The 17,807-nt window shown below is 43.6% G+C and overlaps 1 protein-coding gene across 1 annotated transcript in view; it reads left to right on the top strand.

Moving 5' to 3' along the window:
• The window catches only part of SIAH3 (siah E3 ubiquitin protein ligase family member 3), a 36,249-nt gene extending 32,803 nt beyond the window's left edge, over window positions 1–3,446 (top strand). Inside the window, exon 2 of the mRNA XM_417044.8 lies at window positions 2,644–3,446. Coding sequence (XP_417044.1) covers window positions 2,644–3,237 — 594 coding nt within the window. The 3' untranslated portion in view covers window positions 3,238–3,446. The remainder of the gene's footprint in view (window positions 1–2,643) is intronic.
• Window positions 3,447–17,807: the final 14,361 nt, after the last annotated feature.

Raw genomic sequence — 17,807 nt, 5'->3', positions numbered from 1 at the left:
CACCAAAAGAGTTTAAATTAACCATAACTTTCATCTTAATGGGATGCAAAAATTAATGTAGAATTAAGTGTGAACCAGTCCTCTGCAGCAATCCCAGAGCGATAAGTAGGCAGCTAAAGCCACAAACCTCGATTAGCTTATAATGACCTGCTTTATTTCCCAGACAATGACAGTCATTTATCTGTCCTCAATTCATTATCTTGTTGAAAAGTTTATATTCCTGAATTTTATACAGCAAAACAAATAAAAAATGAGGGAAGAAGAAAGTAGAACAGTGCTGTTAAAGTAATAACTCTCCAAAGAAAAAGCTGGAAAGTTCAATAATAGTATTTAAACAGTACATTATTCTTCATATCAGATGTCAGAGAATGTAGAAACACCTTGCTGTGATGTTCAGGGTCTTGGGAAGAGCTATGCACTATCTGGACGTGGCCCTGGGCATCCTGCTCTGGGTGTTCCTGCTGGAGCACGGTTTGGAGCAGAGGGACCCAGAGGGCCCTGCCAACCTCAGTTGTGCTGCAGTTCTATGATTCTGTGAATATGTAACAGCAATCATAAGCCTGGCCTGGCCATCACATCGCTCAGACAAATAGAGATTCTGAATGAATACCAAGAACTTTATTGTCCTGTTTGGCAAGGAAACCCTGGCCGGCAAGGAAAGCCCGGTCATCTAAGAGTTGGGATAGCTAACGCAATAGGTTCCCTTCCAAATTGTCTTGGAAAGCAAAAATGCAAATTCTGGGGGGTGGGGGGTGGGGAACTGATGATGGCAGCAGCAGAGAGCCTCAGAGTCAGTATTACATGGGCACACATCTCACGGGTTGCACCTCCTAGTACTGCTTTCATAGGCGACGCAGACATATGCATCACAGGGTTATACTCACATAGTATTTTCAAGCTTTCCCTCACCTGTCCCTGTATAAAAACCTCTTTCGTCTTTAGAGAAAGATGGTGTCAAAAATGACAGGGTCTCAAGCAGCAGGATAAATGCATGGGCATAGAAACCTTGACTTATCCCACCTAACCACTCATAAACCCATAGCAGACTGTAGTCACTATCACTTGGCTATTGGGAATTGTAAGAATCTTCAGAAAACATACATTAAAACAAAATGTATGCTTTTTTATATATACTCTTAATCCTTATGCACCTTACAAGCATCTCCAAAACAGTTCAGAAGGAGACAATCTTCCCTCTACATGGAAGCACCTAAAATTGAGGTCCGACCAAGCAAACTGGATCTCAGCCTTAGTCTCTCTGGCAGCAGCCACTGCCACGTTTAAGAGGTGAATTACTCCAGCTAAGGTCTGAATCAGCTGGTGGAAAGGGCTGCATCCCTCTATTGACTGTAGAGACAGTCTAAGGTAACCAGGTTTCTGTCTCAGATGGCTGAAGTAAATGCTTAAAATTAGGCTGGATGAATCATGACCGTCATGCGGATGCCTGAGGGTTTGCCTATGCATGGAGTTATTGCAGCAGAGCCATTACTCTTCCCAAATACCATTACATGTGGACACACTTTTGGTTGGATAAAACTTACTCGTTTCTCTTCAACAATGTCTGCTTGACAGAAGCAGTGCAGTTTGCTTCCTAGTCATCACGTGCTATCATCCTGCTAGAGCCTCTGCCTTCCCAGTTAGCTGCCTTACTTTAATCCAAATTAAGTTTAGCATGAAAGTGTTCTAAATTTACCATCTATCCACCTTTGAGAGCCATTTAGGATTTATGGAGGAAAGTGCATCAGTTAAGCACAAATACATTGACCAGAAAAAAAAATGAAGGAACTGTATACAATAAAAACTGACTTTTATTTCACGAATTATGGGTGTTATAAAGCATATCATTTCAGGAGAAATGCCTGTATTTGCCAGTGTGTTTCATTAAAGCATAATAAAGCCATACATATTTCATTTCCTTGTTCTGAGCTGCAAGAGCTGTAACCATATAAAATGCCCCATGCTGTCCTTGTTTTGTTGGGCTTTTTTTTTTCTTTTTAATCAGATTTTCCCCCCTGAACTAATGAAATTGCTCTTTAAGCACATACATCACTTTCATTTAAGGTGACTTATCATAGCCCAAATGGTTTCTCTCTTCTCCCGGTGAACAAGGCATCTGCCTGCATATTTTGCTGTGCAAATCCAGGCTTGTATCTGATCTCAATCTCGTTTCAGGAGTGTTGAGTTCTTGGGGTTCCTTCTGATGCTGTTTTAGTTGGGATATCAGGTGACTGGCTTTTGTGGGGTCTGCACCCCACATAGCTGCACTGGTTCCTTGTCCACCTACTATTGTTTGCAATTTATCTCTCTCTACAGCTTCTCAAAATGAGGTTGTAATGAGGTTGAAGTCAGTCTCTTTTCCCAGGTGACTACCAATAGGATGATAGTTAATGGCCTTAAGTTGTACCAGGAGAGGTTCAAGTTGGACATCAGGTAAAACTTCTCCGAAAGAGTTTTGAGGCAGTGGCACAGGCTACCCAGGGAGGTGGTGGAGTCACTGTCCCTGGCGGTGCTCAAAAAGCATGTAGATGTGGCACTGAGGGACATGTGTCAGTGGGCATGGTGGTGATGGGTTGATGGTCAGACAAGATGACCTTGGAGGTCTTTTCCAGTCTCGATGATTCTATGATTTCTCTCTTCTCATAGTATGCACCAACCCGTTGTGTGGTCGCACAGACATCCACGGAGCAAGGCAGCCTTCCTCCCTGCCATCACCATGAAGCAGTGCACGACCCCCAGCTGGTTCCCTGCACGTGTCCGCTCTTCTCCTGCCCATGGGAAGGGCACCTGGAGGTGGTGGTGTCCCACCTGAGGCAAACTCACCGCATCAACATCCTTCAGGGGGCAGAGATTGTCTTCCTGGCCACGGACATGCACCTGCCCGCACCCACAGACTGGATCATCATGCACTCTTGCCTTGGCCACCAGTTTTTGCTGGTTCTCAGGAAGCAGGAGAAGTACAAAGGCCACCCCCAGTTCTTCGCCACCATGATGCTGATCGGCACACAAACCCAGGCCGACAACTTCACCTATCGGCTCGAGCTCAACAGGAACCAGAGGCGCCTCAAGTGGGAGGCTACTCCCAGGTCGGTGCTGGAGTGCATTGACTCTATCATTTCAGATGGGGATTGCCTTGTGCTGAACACTTCCCTGGCTCAGCTCTTTGCCGATAACGGGAGCCTAGCAATAGGAATTGCAATAACCACCAGCAATGTTCACAACAGCGAAGCTGAAATCTGAGGGCGAAGAGGAAGAGAAGGAGGAGGAGGAATAATGGTGCTCTAGCTGCTTCGTGAGAGCCAGAACTTGCAGACTTTTTGGGGGGGTCTCAGGTCTTTTATGGTATTTAGTACTGGTCCACAGTGGGCATTATGTAAACATCCCGTGGTTACGGTCTCTGTGTTATGTATTTACTGTTTTGTTAATACAATTTTATGAGAAATTTTTAAGAGGCTGATCAATTTTTTGTCGCCTTTCAGCAACACTGGCACCTTTTGGCTTGATGCTGCTCTCCTGGAAAGTGAACCAGGGATGACTCACAAAATCCTTTTGTTTGAGAATGCCATGAAAACACACTTCCCCCATTGCTTGCCTAATTGCCAGGTATTAAGAAGGCCTGCATGTCTGGTAAATGTAAAGTATTCCACTAAGGTACAAGAACATTCAATTTGCAGCAAATTCCTTGATCACTGATTCAAGAGCAGTTTCAGATAACCTGATGGGCTGCACTGAGCTGACTGCAAGTGGGCTGGTTTGCAGAAGGTCTCAGACTACCAGAGGAAGCCTGTGCCTCCCCTCCCACCTTACTTTTGAAATGTTTACTTATCTCCCCATGTTATTTTCCTCATCAGCAACAGAGATTTAGCTTTTATACTGTGGGTGCAACCAAACCCCAGAAAGTTTGTGGTGTCACAGCTCCCTTTAGCTTCTGGGGAGATAAAGCTCACCAAACAGACTTTGAACACTGTAGAAAAGTCACTTCCTCTGCTGAGCTAGGGCCTGGGAAGCCTCATCTTGCATTAAATCAATCACAACATTTAGTGAGAGGTCACTGTGAGCACGGTTAAATCTCACCCATTTATCATGATGAGGAATAAAAGACTTGCCAGGTGATCTGCCTCCAGGATAGAAATGTCTATAATCAACAGAGTATTCACTTTTTAGCTACTATTTCCTCACGTATTCAAAAAGGGACTTTCAGAAAATTAAGTAATATGAAGGCCCTACATTGTGTACCGATCTTCTCATTGAATTCTTTACCCCTTAGTCCCACAGCTTGTGCTGATAGGTATTGACTCGAAACAACACAGCGGGAATCAAAGAATCATAGATTGGCTTAGGTTGGAAGGGCCCTTAAATCCCACCCAGTTCCAACTCCCTGCTGTGGGCAGAGGTACCGCTCACCCGATCAGGCTGCCCAGAGCACCATCCAGCCTGGCCTTGAACACCTCTAGGAGTGGGACATCCACAGCTTCTCGGGACAAACTGTTCCTGTGTAGCTGGGAACATCTTCTTGTAAATTGGCCGTGAGATTTGTCATGCATTTCTTTGAAAAGAACCTTAATTTTTTTTTCTTCTACACACTTGGTTGTGGGGGTGGTCCCTTTCTTCTATTGAACGTACTTCACAGACAGCAGTGGTCACAGGAGAGTCTGCCTTGGATGTCTCCTTGGGGAGCACCAGAGGCAGGTACTGGCCATCTCTTAGTACTCAGCCTGGCTGCTGCTGAATGCTTTTCTGAGAAGCAGCTGGTGGGTTGTGTCAGCTAGTAGCAGCAGAGACTGAGGCTGATTGCCTGAGTCCCTTGGAAAACTAAGGAATGAGACAAGTGAGCTAAGGACAAGCTTTCTGCATTTCATAAGGCATCTTAGATAGCTAGCTTTGGGTAGGGAAAAGCCCTGGTGCTAATTTCCCCCACCTGCTGCTCTCCTGAGAATCTCTGAAAATAGTGCATGAAGTAAAACAAACTGTAGATTTCCAATGAATGCTGGTAATGCATCTTCTGAGTCACCTCGTGTCCTCACTTGGGCTTGCATAGCAGGCTGCTGCTCAGAGGGGAGCCAAGACCTCTTCAGCAGGCTGCTCATGACCACAGAGGAGTGGAGGCTGAGGTCTCAAGAAGGCTCGGTCTGGTATATGGTATATATGGCTCATATACTAGGTATATGTAGGGATATACTTACACAGCTCTCCTGTCTCCACATTTTCCAGGGCCATTCTGGTTTGCAGCACTTTACCGAAATGCACAGGCTTCAGAGTGGCTTGCTGTTTCCCTGCAATGTTAAATATTCAGAACCAGCAACTGCTGCCCTTTCCCTAAATGATGGCAATAAATAAATCATTGGCACTTTTGTGAACTGAAACTTCTCCAGCTCCTCCGGCAAATATTCTGCTGCTGAACTAAAAGAAAAAGCAATAAAGCTTCAAAAAAAACAAAAAACCAGTTCCTCTAGCCTAAACTTCCTGAACTCTTTGTACACTGTGGTAGAGATCTAACATAGCACTGCTTTTGTTGCCTGATCACAACCAGCTCTGCAGGAGGGATATTCCTCAGGTATTCGCATGTTTCAGATTACTTCCCTCCAGCTGGCATCTTTGGCTCTTGAAATATCTACTGAAATTAAAAGCGCGCTGTTGGTATTTTCTGGGCATGATCTCAGCCAGAGCACCATTACCTTTCTGTCAGGAGGAATGTGACAGCAGCAGTTCTCTGGGATGGGCATCTCCATCTCTTGCAATTTCTTGATTTCTGATTCCTGCAGTGCTGGAGGCACTGTGGATATCTGACTTCCACATCACAGATCTTCTCACATCCCACACGTCCTTCTACCAGAGCCTTCTCACAACCAAACACAGTTAAGCTTTCTCATTGCTTTCCACGCCCTCGCTGTTTTCTGGTGGAAATCCTTCCAAGCCTTCTCTCAGACTCTCAGCCTTGGCTTTTCCCTTCGGCCTGCAGGGCCTGTGGTGCTCCTAGACTCCTGCTGCCCTGCCTTATGGGTGCCCATTCTCAAATCTTTCTTACGGCTCTCTATGAGGTAATGGCTTTAAGTCGTGCCAGAGGAGGTTCAGGTTGGGTATTAGGAAATGTTTATTCTCAGAACCGACCGATGAGGTATTGTAACAGGCTGCCCAGGGAGATGGTGGAGTCCCCATCCCTGGAGGTGTTCAAGAACCATTTGGATGTGGCACTGAGGGACATAATTAGTAGGCATGGTGGGGATGGGCTGACGGTTGGACTGGATGATCTTCAAGGTCTTTTACAACTTTAATGATTCTATGATTCTACGGGCACCAAAAACCACGCTTGATAAGCATTTCCACATAAAACACAAAAGTTTAAGGGTTTATTTAAGGACTTTCTAGTATGGAAGACATTCTAATTCCCTCATAATAAAAGCCTATGAACAACTCTTTACTGCTATAAAGCAAAGGTGAAGCAACTATTCTACACATAAATTCTGAATGCTGGTGAGTAGGATCATCAATGAATTTGGTTTGCATGCACTATTTCAGTGCTCATAATACAGAGCTTTTTACAGCTATCTGATCGTGGATACAAGGCAGCTGTAACTTGGTTCCCAAAATGAGTTTCTGAATTTTTTTGGATTCTAGAATTAATTTTGTACTCCAGTATTTTGTATCTTTTTAATGCATTACACCCAGTCACTCCAAACACCTTTAAAAACGTGGATAACACAGCCCTACATCTCTGTCAAGTAAGGAAGTAACCTTATTTTGGTACAGAAGAAAACGAGGTCTTAAAATATTGCTACAGAGGTGTTGCAAAGTTGTGATTTCTTACCTACCTGACAGCAAAATTCCTTCTTTATTTTATTTTATATTTTATTTTTAAATAGACAAAATTGAGTATTTTTGAAGTTCTTACATATCTTGTGCCCAAATTAGTAAACTGCAACAATTTCATCAGGCTGAGCCAGCTGGATTGCCACCAGACCCTATAGAAATCCTACTTTAGTTCTCCTGCACTATCCATCAGACACAGTGTGAATGTTAATGTCAGGCCTACAGTAAAATAGGATTAGTGCTTTTAGCTCAATCCCATTATGAATTAAGCTCACATCATATATCCATGACTCCTTATAAATCAGCTGAAGCATTCCGGTTCTCATCATCTTGAAGATGACAAAGGATCTTGCTGTGTGCGAGGTAACAGTGCCAGCCGGAGGGTGTGCTGAGAAGTAGGGCAGTAGTCCCCTTCCCACTGGACTGTGATTTCGTATCCTACATCTCAAACTATCTTTTTATGAATACAGGCCAGTAAGCTATTAAAGAAAGGAGAGGTGGTATATTCTGAAAAATGAAAAGGTTATAATAAAACGAATGGGTTACAATAAATTGCTGGGTACTGCTACATGACTCTCTCTTTTGGGTGTCAGAGGAATGAAGGCTGATCGACAGTACTGTAGTATGGGTGATTTATCTGAGTTTCCAGCCCATAACACACCTGAAAAACGCTTTGATGGGAGAGTCAGAACAGACACAGAGATGCACTTCTGCTCCAGTTGGATCACAATGCCTTTTCCCACAGTGGAGCTGCAACTTGTAAACAGTCAGACACAAGAAAATGGTTCTTTTTCATTTGTTTTTAAAATTAATTAGTCCTGCGTGCTCACACCAGCTGAGCAAAGGGCAAAAAGCCTTTCACCTCTACCCCCAAGGTAGTCAAACTGCCCTAAAAAATCTTTGGCATAACAGTAAATTGCACCAATACCTCATATCCTTGATGGGTACTGTGCTCACAAAGTCATTCTTTCCATGGGAGGTAAATGGGAAACACCAATTACAAAGGCTGCTGTCCTTCAAATAGAATGAGCTTTCTATCTTCCAAATACTGAAAATCCTCCTGAGACATTGCCTATCTGAATACATCACTTAATCTTGTAGAAAGCTCCAGGACTGAAGGGTGCATGCAGTTAGAAATTGCATCAAGTAACCGTACTGAAGATAAATGGCTTTGAACTTTCATGGCAACAATGAAGAACTACTTTAACATCCATGCAGCACAGGCCAAAAAAAATCAAGGCCCTTAGACAAAGAAATAAACTTATTCAAACAAAAACTGAAATGTGGGGCAGTCTTAAAAGCACTTTCTTTATTGCCACGGACTGGGTGTCTGCTTAGCAAGAGTAATTTCAGTGCCAGTCAAGTCCCATTGGCTTGAGTTCAAGAGAAACACAGGTATTCTTGCTTTCTCAATTAAGGAAGACTGCTCCAAAAAGCAAAGGTAACACTGTCATGGATGAAATAACTCTGGAAAGGAGCCTTCTTTTTCAACCAGACTGCCTGGACTGCAGGGAGAGCGCTGCATCTCCTACTTGTTCAGGGTGAAGCCAAACCCTCATTTGGCTTGATACAGAGCTGCAAGCACGACTTGTACAGACATTTCCTTCATGTCCTGATCCCTACTTCATTTATTGGAGATAACGTCTGTCAGGCAGCTGACTTGAAGCTTTGGATAATTTTAAAGCTGTTCCCTACAAACCTGCTAGTATTGACTTGTAGGCTAAGATGGTTTTAAAGCATGAGATACCACAGCTCCAGGGAGGCTCTGCTAGTCTCACCAGTGTGTTTGAAAATGGAGGAATGCAGGAAAGCCTTAGGTCTTTGCCTCTGCTTTTCACATCAGGAACACTAGATATACCCTCAGGGATCTGTTTGGCTCTCTTCTAATAAATCTTGGCAAATGAATGGACCACAGAGCTGGATGTCACAAGTACTAGTGATGTTTAGTCCAACAGCAGCTGAAATCAATGACAGTCCCTCTCTTAGCTTTGAGAAGTAAATAGAATCTTGAACAGAAACATTATGCTGTTTCAGATTTCTATGAGAGCACTCCTGTTTTGGGATATGGGTTTCCCTCTGGCTTCTGACATTGACAGCAGCCTACAGAACATGGTAGGTGACACTCTATCTTCCACAATGGGGTCCTGATCCACAGAAAGGTCTCTGAGAAATACAGTAATGTAAATAAATAGCAGTATAACACAGTAGCATGAAATAATAATACAGTGAGGCCTATCAGGACTGATAACATCTTTAAAAGTAACTGCTGATACTGAAAGGAATCATTACTCAAGATGAGCTTCGGGTGATGCCTGTGCTTTTGTTTTATTGAGATGTGGAAGAAGATATGCTGAAGAGTGGCAGTCTCAGGGCTACCCTGATTATTCATAGAAATGCTGCACTGAAAAAAAAAATACAAATAAATGAGCTAGAGGAGTCCTGGGTGAAGCAGAAATATAGTGCTGGTGCCTCTGGGCAGTGTTTTTCTATGACGTGCCTCTGGGAGAGGATTTCCAGCAGCCAGAGAGGGCTGAACTCTGGCACATCATAGCCCCTGCTCAGCCACTTCTGGAGTATTTGCAAAGAAATATTTATCCAGAGCTGCAAAAAAAAAAAAAAAGATAAATATCCACTGTAAGGTGTGACCAGTGTGAAAGCTGCCAAGGAGATTGATCCAGCAGCTCCCAGCCAGGCCTCTGAACAGCTGCTCTGACGGATTGGCAGAAGACCGGGACAGCCCCAGGTCTGAGGAGGGCTGGCTGAGTTCCTGACAGCCTGTAAATTGTTGTTGCTGTTGTATGGCAGTTGTGTGCAATACCTCTGGTGTTGAAATACGGTGGAGACTGAGCCTCCAGTGCTGTACATCTGTACCAACTGATGTCGTTAGGCCGGGCTGTGGGCAGGATCACCAGCTCTATAGTGTTATTTAGAACTAATACAAGTTGCCCGGTGGTGGTTCAAACAGTGAAAAGCAGTGTTAAAAACACATTTCTGCATTTGATCTGTCTTTTCTAGGAGGGACGGACCAGAGAGGGGTCAGCAGCCATGCAGGTGGCTGGGCAACTGAGGGCAGCCAGGAAGCACAGCAGAAGTATCTGTATGGGAAGGGCCAGCATTGTGCACAGAGAGAAACAACACAAACCCAAATGCTAAGAAGTCCTTGAATACAAGTCTTAACTTGTCTTTGCTTGCAGAGACAGAGGATTTCTTTCAGCTAAATGCACTTGTCACTTCTGAATCCACTCAAGCTGCAGCCTAAGTGAAGGGTCTGCTACAGCTCATAACATTTCTTTATGCAGGAATGGTTGCACTTCCCACTCAACTCCAGTGCTACCAGATAAGATGGCGTAGACTCTGGGCTCTCAGTTCCTCAGTGACTCTCGTAATTCATGTGCTGTGTAGGCACAGCCTAGCTCTTTTCCAAAACTGATGCATCCCCCAGACTGAGGTTTACTACAAAAACAAAACAAAACAAAAAGCACATCTACACCACCCAGGACCAGAAAGATCCCTTCCAACTCAAGAACTGTGAAGCCATTATGCTCACACTGTGTTGTTGTGATGTATGGGATCCAACTACAGACATGCCACCCCCACAAGCATCACAAAGCCATTACAGTCCCGTCACTTTACTAGGCTCAGTCACTTCCTCAGCCCACTGTGTGTCAGCTGCTCATTCTGGAGCTAAGTTAACCCTACAGATCACAGCTGCAGTCATTTTCTTCTCTTGATTGCCTTGAGCAGACACAACAGATGAAATAGGCTTGAACCCTTGTGGCTGGGGTAGGATCTACACTACAGGTGAATGTCAACAGCGGCGCAAAATGACACCCAAATCCAGCTTAAATACAAGAAGTGATGGAGTTCATCCACAGTTGAAATTTAGAAGAAATGGGAGAACGTTGATAAGGAGGATTACAATACGGTGCCCAAGTGCAAACATGTCAGGAAAGGACTCTTACAGGCTAAAGATACAGAGTTTTTTCTTGATCATCCTTTAGTTTGGTGATAATGGCCTGGCAAAAAGGAGGCACAGCTTGGCTCTCAGACCCACTGGCTGGGCAGCAGCCAAGAGCATCATTTACTCATTATGTGTAAACTGAGCAAATTGCCTGGGATAGAGAGTCAATAAACATGGGGCCGTTTTCACAGAGTGACCTTTCAGAGTATAATTGCATGTTAAAAGACTCGATGGCAGTCCTCTCTGATCTGAGCAGCGCTAACTGAGCTGGCTTGGGTTGGAAGAGGGCTGTGTAGGTAGAGGCTGCTTTTGTCTCCCATGAGAAGTGCCACAGAGGGACTGTGGTCAGGAGAGGTCCTCCTAACTCCTGCTTTATGCTAACATTTGGTCTCATGTCCTGTAGGGAAGGGCAGTGGTGATGATAGGACACATTTTCAGCAGCAGCAAAATGCCTGTTGCTTATTGCTCTCTTCTCATTCAGTGGTCATAACTATATCCAAAGCTCTCCAACTAGGGGAGATGTTGATTTCGTTCATGGTGATGTGTGAGGGTCAAAGGCCCTCAGTTCACTTCTTTACCGCTTCTTCCTGGATGAGAAAATCTCAGTGGCTGCTGTCCTCACTGGGACAACATTACCCTTAATTATCACAACATGTATACTAAATACACTTTGTCACTCGCTGCAGACAGGGACTAAAGCAATTTGAAGTCACTCACAGTTAACCCTGATTTTTACTGTGTCCATGCTGGGTTTCATACTGCACCGCTGCAGGTATGTGGAAATTTCCAGCAGCTCAGGGCAATAATGAACTACAGGACATCTTCCCTCATCTGTCCCTAATGAGAGCAGAGCCTGTTCCAGGCTCTTTTATTGTGTGATGCTTTTAGCCCCTGCTCCACTCTGTGAGACACATTTTTTTTTTTAGCGAACTGGTTGCATTTGTCAACATAATTGCACAAGACTGCATACTCCCAAAGGGTTAGGGATCCCGGCTGTCTCTTCAGCCTTGTGTTAGATGCCACATGTCATAACACAGTGTCATTTCCCAGAATAGACACGTTTAACCCTAAGGCAAACGAGCACAAGGCATTGCAAAGCATGCAGCAGCCAGAAAATCAGAAAGAGTCTGAGACATCATTCTGGCTTCAATTAGAAAGAAGCATCAAGGAGTGCAATAAGGAGTGCTTGGAGGTGGGCAGGTGGGCAGTCCTGCAGCTGATGGGGAAGAAGAGGGATTGTAACAAGAGGATTCCATGATTTAATTACAGTTCAGGTCACCTAATCCAAATGCTTAGCTTAACCTCTGAGACACTGAGATGTGCCCATCTGTGAGCACCAAGGACAGTAGCTTCAAAAGCACATTTTTTCTTTTAAAATTCAGACTGCATCATCACTCTGCTAATAACTCAATAAAATTAATCCTCTGAGAAACTGAATCTGTTCCTTCTTGCTTGGGCAATATATGGCTATGCCACATGAGACTCTTATGATGGCAGTACTTTGAAGCAGCTCCTTAAAGTCCAGTGCACAACTCTTGTAGGGCTTCGGTCAGGAGACCTATGTGTGTGCTTTAACATTTCAGTGAACACAGGAGGACTAAGCACAAAGACAGGTATGAGTAACATGTCTGAACCCAGTTGAGTTATGCAAGATTGGTAAAGAAAGTGATATAGGATTGGATAAGAAATTTACTGTACAAATCCTAAGCAGTGTTTTCTTCCATATACTGTTGATATACACTTTTGCTGTTGGAGTTCATTTTCCACGGTCCCTTCTCAAATATTTGACATCAGCCTAATGTATTGCATTATATGAAGTGCTTTGGTTTAATACGCAGTGATACCTTAGAAGGAATTGCTTAATCTGAATCAATATATTTAATTTTCTAGAAATTCTTACGATGATGTACTACCTGAAAGAGCAGGAATAAACCCTTCTATCTGTAAAACACTTCACACTATCTGGCACAGAAAAATGCCATTAAGCCCTAGTTGGTATTCCTCCCAGCTTGTGTCACCTACTTGTGTTGGAAAGCTACTTTTTATGAAGAGAATGATGCACCATGAGAGGGTAGAAATGAAGTATTAGGAAGAAAATAACAACTGCAAAAGTGCACTGCCTTCAAAAGTTTGCTTTACAGTTTGTTGTTGTCTACCTTTAATCTTCTGCAGTTCCAATCAGTCTGAAAAGTTTTGCCATCAGCATAACAGATGGCAAAGGCAAAGCCCAGCTTGGACTGCCCCAGTTGCTCTCATGAGCTGGATTCAGCACCCACAGCATTTGGTGTCAACAGCCTGAAAAAGTACATGCCATCATCTGAGCTCTGTAATCTGCTTCTGTATCTAGCCCACAGCTGATCATGGGGGGAAACAAAGAAAGGGGTTCTTAGCATTTTCTTCTTGTCGTTGGAATGAACAGAAACACCAGGCTGCTCCTCATGGCTTGCAGGCTTTGAAGGTTGTGTTTATTTTTTTTTCTTCTGGTACAATTGGCAAAGAACATACATTCGTACTACCCAGTAAATTGTCAAGGACCTCCAGAGATTAATTCCTTAATTTCAGGTTGGCTATTTGCAAGATCAGAATTGGGAAGGATCTCTAACCCTATTGCCTGTCAATTCCTTTTAGCATCAATCTTTTTCTTTGCTCTCTTATTGCCAAAACCTGTTTCAGGCTCTCATGAAGCTTGATAGAAATTGCCTTGAAAAAAGCTGAGCGATCAAACCTGACCAGATGAGCAAGATGAATATTCATAGCTCATTGGAGCCACCTCCACCCTCTTTTCAGAGCAGGGTACCTCCAGCTGACCTGTTGACTCTCATACAAATTACTGCCTCATTACCACTCATTCGTTCCTCCTGGAGCCTGGCTGCAAGGGACGTTGAGCTCATGTTAAATAATTCAGCAAAATGGTGAAAGAGAAATGCATCTAATCCAGGCTGGAGACATCTGAAAATCCCTACCATATGTGCAAATGGAAGCAGATTTCAAAGGTCTACAAGAACCAACTTCTCCCCTTGGACATGAAGTACAGATGCCACCTCCCCTGATTCCAGGCATATGGAAGGTGTCTGCATCTGCACAATCACCCCTAGTTCTCTTTGTAGAGCAGAGGGAGGTCATTTCATGACTCCTTGTAGCTCTTTGGACACCTGCTTTGGGAGGGAAGGAATAATATCATTTCATTTCTTGCAGAAACAAAATGAGCTTCTGATGAGGAAGAGCTGGCAGGTGATGTTCCCCCACTCCCCATGGACAACTGGTTGTTGCAAAGCAATCGCTTATTTGCAAAGAGGGGTTTTGTACCTAAAAAAAAAGGCAGGAAGGGTCAGAAGGCTTTCTGTGGACTGAGGACTTCTGGGAAGGCAGCATGGAACCTCCTTTAACATAGCTCCACTTTGTGCATAGTGAGAACGGGGGCTAAAAATAGGCTGGGATGCTAATGAAGGCCTGGTACATACTATGCATACAATGAGATGATGATTCTTTTTGAAAACGCAATAATTTAAGGAGTTGTTTAATTTTGTTTCTTTCTGCTGCAGTGAAGTGTTCAGAAACATGGCACTGTTCAGAAGTTCTTTTTTTTTTCTTTCCTCTTTAATCTTAGGAAAATGAAATGTAAACGGGCAAAGGGGAAAACAACCAAAAGCAAGAGTTGCTTTATTTTTCCTGAGGCTGCACATGCGTGATCAGCCAACAAAGTGGGTCAGAGAATGCTTTCATAACATTTCAAGCTTTCCACATGGTCCCAGATGGGGAATGGAGTTGTTTCTCGCATGGAAGAATGTTGATCTTCCTCAATTTTTAAGTGCAAGAGATGATAGCCTTCACACTTTCATTCCAGCCCAAACCTCAGGCACGTGGCTCATGCAGGTGATTGGAAGAGGAATTCCAGCTGAACCTTTCTGCAAGCCCAGGACATTTCTGCAGCCTTTCAACATGCACTTTTCCAAGCCCTTCTGTGTCTCCCAGACGCATATAAGATGCATCCTACCCTCTGCTGCAGTTATTTCAGGGAGCTCTCTGTCACCAGCTTGGTTATTTTCGCTTGCCAAACCCACTTGGCTGGTCCAGTTTAGCCCAGGGCACCCACTTTCTTGGGATATCCAATTTCCCCAGCTGCCCATACTCGGGCTTTCACTGAAGACAGGGCATTGCATAGAAGAAAGCTGCATAAACCACCAGCCAGATAAAACCAGGCTGAAAATCAGAGCAGGAAGTGTTTATGACACCTATCTTTCTTCCTGTCAGAGACAGCCAACTACTTGCCTGCTAACAGCCTACATTGGTAGACCATAAAACTTACAGTAGATCAGGCGCTGTTTTCTGGCACACACACAACCATCTATAAATACTGCTCCAGGAGGGAGCAAAACAGGTATTGTCTCTTAATGCTCCCATTAAACACAGCCACACAGATGGCAATTAATGCATCATGATGTGCCTGAATTGTAAGAAGAAATTGCTGCAACAAGAAATCAGTGCAAGAACAGCAGGATTCAGATGGGCATTCATTTTGAGATCAACTCTTTTTCTTCCTTCCCTTGAAGAGTGAGGAAACAGCTACTCCACATTATGAAAGATTTATTCATCTGTTTACCTGAGTTTTGGGTCATAATAGAGCTTTGTTATCTTTAATAGATTCATGTACTCCTTCCCTAGTGCTTTGTCAAATAATAATACTTACAAGGCAATAAAAGGAAAAGGAGGGGATAAAAAGGAACCACCCCCTGTGTCATAAGTAAGTGAACGCGTGTGTGCATTTTCGTGTGCGTATGTATAGGAGAGAGGTAGTTTATTGCACTGTCCGGTGCAGAATGAAATAATTTATGTACCATCTACATGCAAATACATCTTTCATTTCGGTAATAAACTGCAGCCTTGTGTAATTTAGCCAAACAATGAAGCTGCGAGGACACCGCTACTAATCTTCAAAAAAATCAACTGTGCCTTTTCAAAATGGATTTTTGTCTTTCTATGAATTGATCAAACTTGACAAGTAATTTCAGCCTAATGTTCACGGCTATCCTCCTCTCTCACCATCTGTAGGTGAGAAATCCTATTTTCTGGAAGTGACAGGGTAATGCAGCAGGCTGCAGAAATCTGTAAGAAAAGAAGAGATTTTCCCAAAGCCATGAGCAAAACAAGGGTGAATTCAGGAAGAGTATGTGTAGGGTTTCTTTTCAAAGTTTTTCGTGCCTGCAACTGTCCAAGTGGAGTCAGGATTTTTAAGATACTATGATTAATGAAAGTGACTGAGAAATTAAACCTTCTCTGTATATAAAATATCATGGTTGAAATGCTCCTGGGGAATAGCCTCATTCTTGTTAACAAATGTAATAAAGACTCTCAGAGAAATTCTTTCCGCAAATTTATTGCATCAGCGAAAACTGCATTATAGACAAAGGGACTGAATGTAAATTCAATTTGCGGTTTATAAAAATGCCAGTTTTGATGGACAGCTGCTTGGTCGTACATCAAACAATATTGGAAAAGTTGGAAAAAGGGCTGGCTCCAGACAGGATCATTCTCATGACTGAGACACTGTAAATAATCTGCAGAGCTACAAAGAGTTGTACAAATTTCAGTTTTCTCATAGGTTGTACATTTCCAGCTTCTCTGGACTCTGCAATCAACATAAATATCCTGCATGCTAAGGAAGTTATTAATTTCTTGAATCAGAACCTCCTATTCAAGTGCTTCCCCCCTCTCTGGATCACTGCTGCCCTTGAGAAATTAGCTGGGGCTATTTTCCCTATCAAGCAGGATGTCCTCATGTGGGACACCAGCTGCCCCCACAGCCAGAGTGAAACGTGTTTTTTTTTACCGTGTGTTTATCAAGATAACTGAATCCAGCTCCTGGATCCTCCTGGACATCCATGTGTCCTACCTACAAGAGCCCCAAGCCAATGTCTTTCATATACTTCCCACACCTAGCTCCTTGGTTCAGCCCTCTTCCAGGGCTGCTTGTCGTGACTTTTGGATCAGACCTGCTAAACATAAGATGAAACATTCATGTCTTGGTGGGGTCCCTTCACCATGGGAAGGTCATGTCTGACCAGTCTGATGGCTTTCTATGATGGAGCGATGGCAACAGTGGACAAAGGAAGGCAGCTGATGTCATCTAGCTGGACTTCTGCAAGGCTTTGACACGGTTCCCCACCACATCCTTATCTCTAAATTGGAGAGATATGGATTTGAAGAGTGGACTATTCGGTGGATAGGGAATTGGTTGGAAGGTCGCAAACAGAAGGTTATGGTCAATGGTTCTATGTTCAGGTGGAAGCCAGCAATGATCAGTGTCCCCCAGGGGTCTGTCTTGAGTCTGGTACTCTTTGACATCTTTGTCAATGACATAAATGATGGGATTAAGTGCACCCTCAGCAAGTTTGCTGATGATGCCAAGCTGAGAGATGCAGTTGATACAGCAGTAGGAAAGGATGCCATCCAGAGGGTCTTTGATCAACTCAGGAGGGCCTTTGTGAAACTGATGAAGTTCAACAAAGCAAAATGCAAGGTTTTGCACATGGGTTGCATAAAATCCCAGGTATGTATACAAACTGGGAGAACTTGAGAATGTCCCTGCTGAGAAGGACTTAGGGGTTGTGGTTGATGAAAAAGGGTAGTAAGGTAAGATTGAAAGGGATGAGTGATGGCCAGCAGGTGGGTGATGACTCAAGGCCAGCTGCAAACTGGGCTGAATCTCCTAGCTGGACAGTGCACAAGAAATTGCTGGAGGGGGCAGTTCACTTGGATGTCACGAGAAATTCTAAAATCCTCTTTAATTTTCCCCTTAGCAGAAATCTCAAAGCTTCTGAAGGTTTTTGCAGTTGGGGATTATGTTAAAACAGACTGAAAGCATCCTCTGCGAGATTGAAAAGGTGAGGTCTTTCAGGTCATTCTAGATTTGTCTCCCCAAGGATCTAGCCAAAGCGTTCTCCTGAAACTTCATTAAAATGTAATGAAAAAAATGTGGAGAAAATCAATGTATCACCACAAAGTATCTTCTTTAGGAAAAAAAAAGGTTAGCATGAAAACTACA

This window comes from Gallus gallus, chromosome 1, assembly GCF_016699485.2.
Source record: "Gallus gallus isolate bGalGal1 chromosome 1, bGalGal1.mat.broiler.GRCg7b, whole genome shotgun sequence".
Taxonomy (NCBI): domain Eukaryota; kingdom Metazoa; phylum Chordata; class Aves; order Galliformes; family Phasianidae; genus Gallus; species Gallus gallus.
The sequence above is the reverse complement of the archived record's forward strand: the minus strand, read 5'-3'. Positions and strand labels throughout refer to the sequence as shown.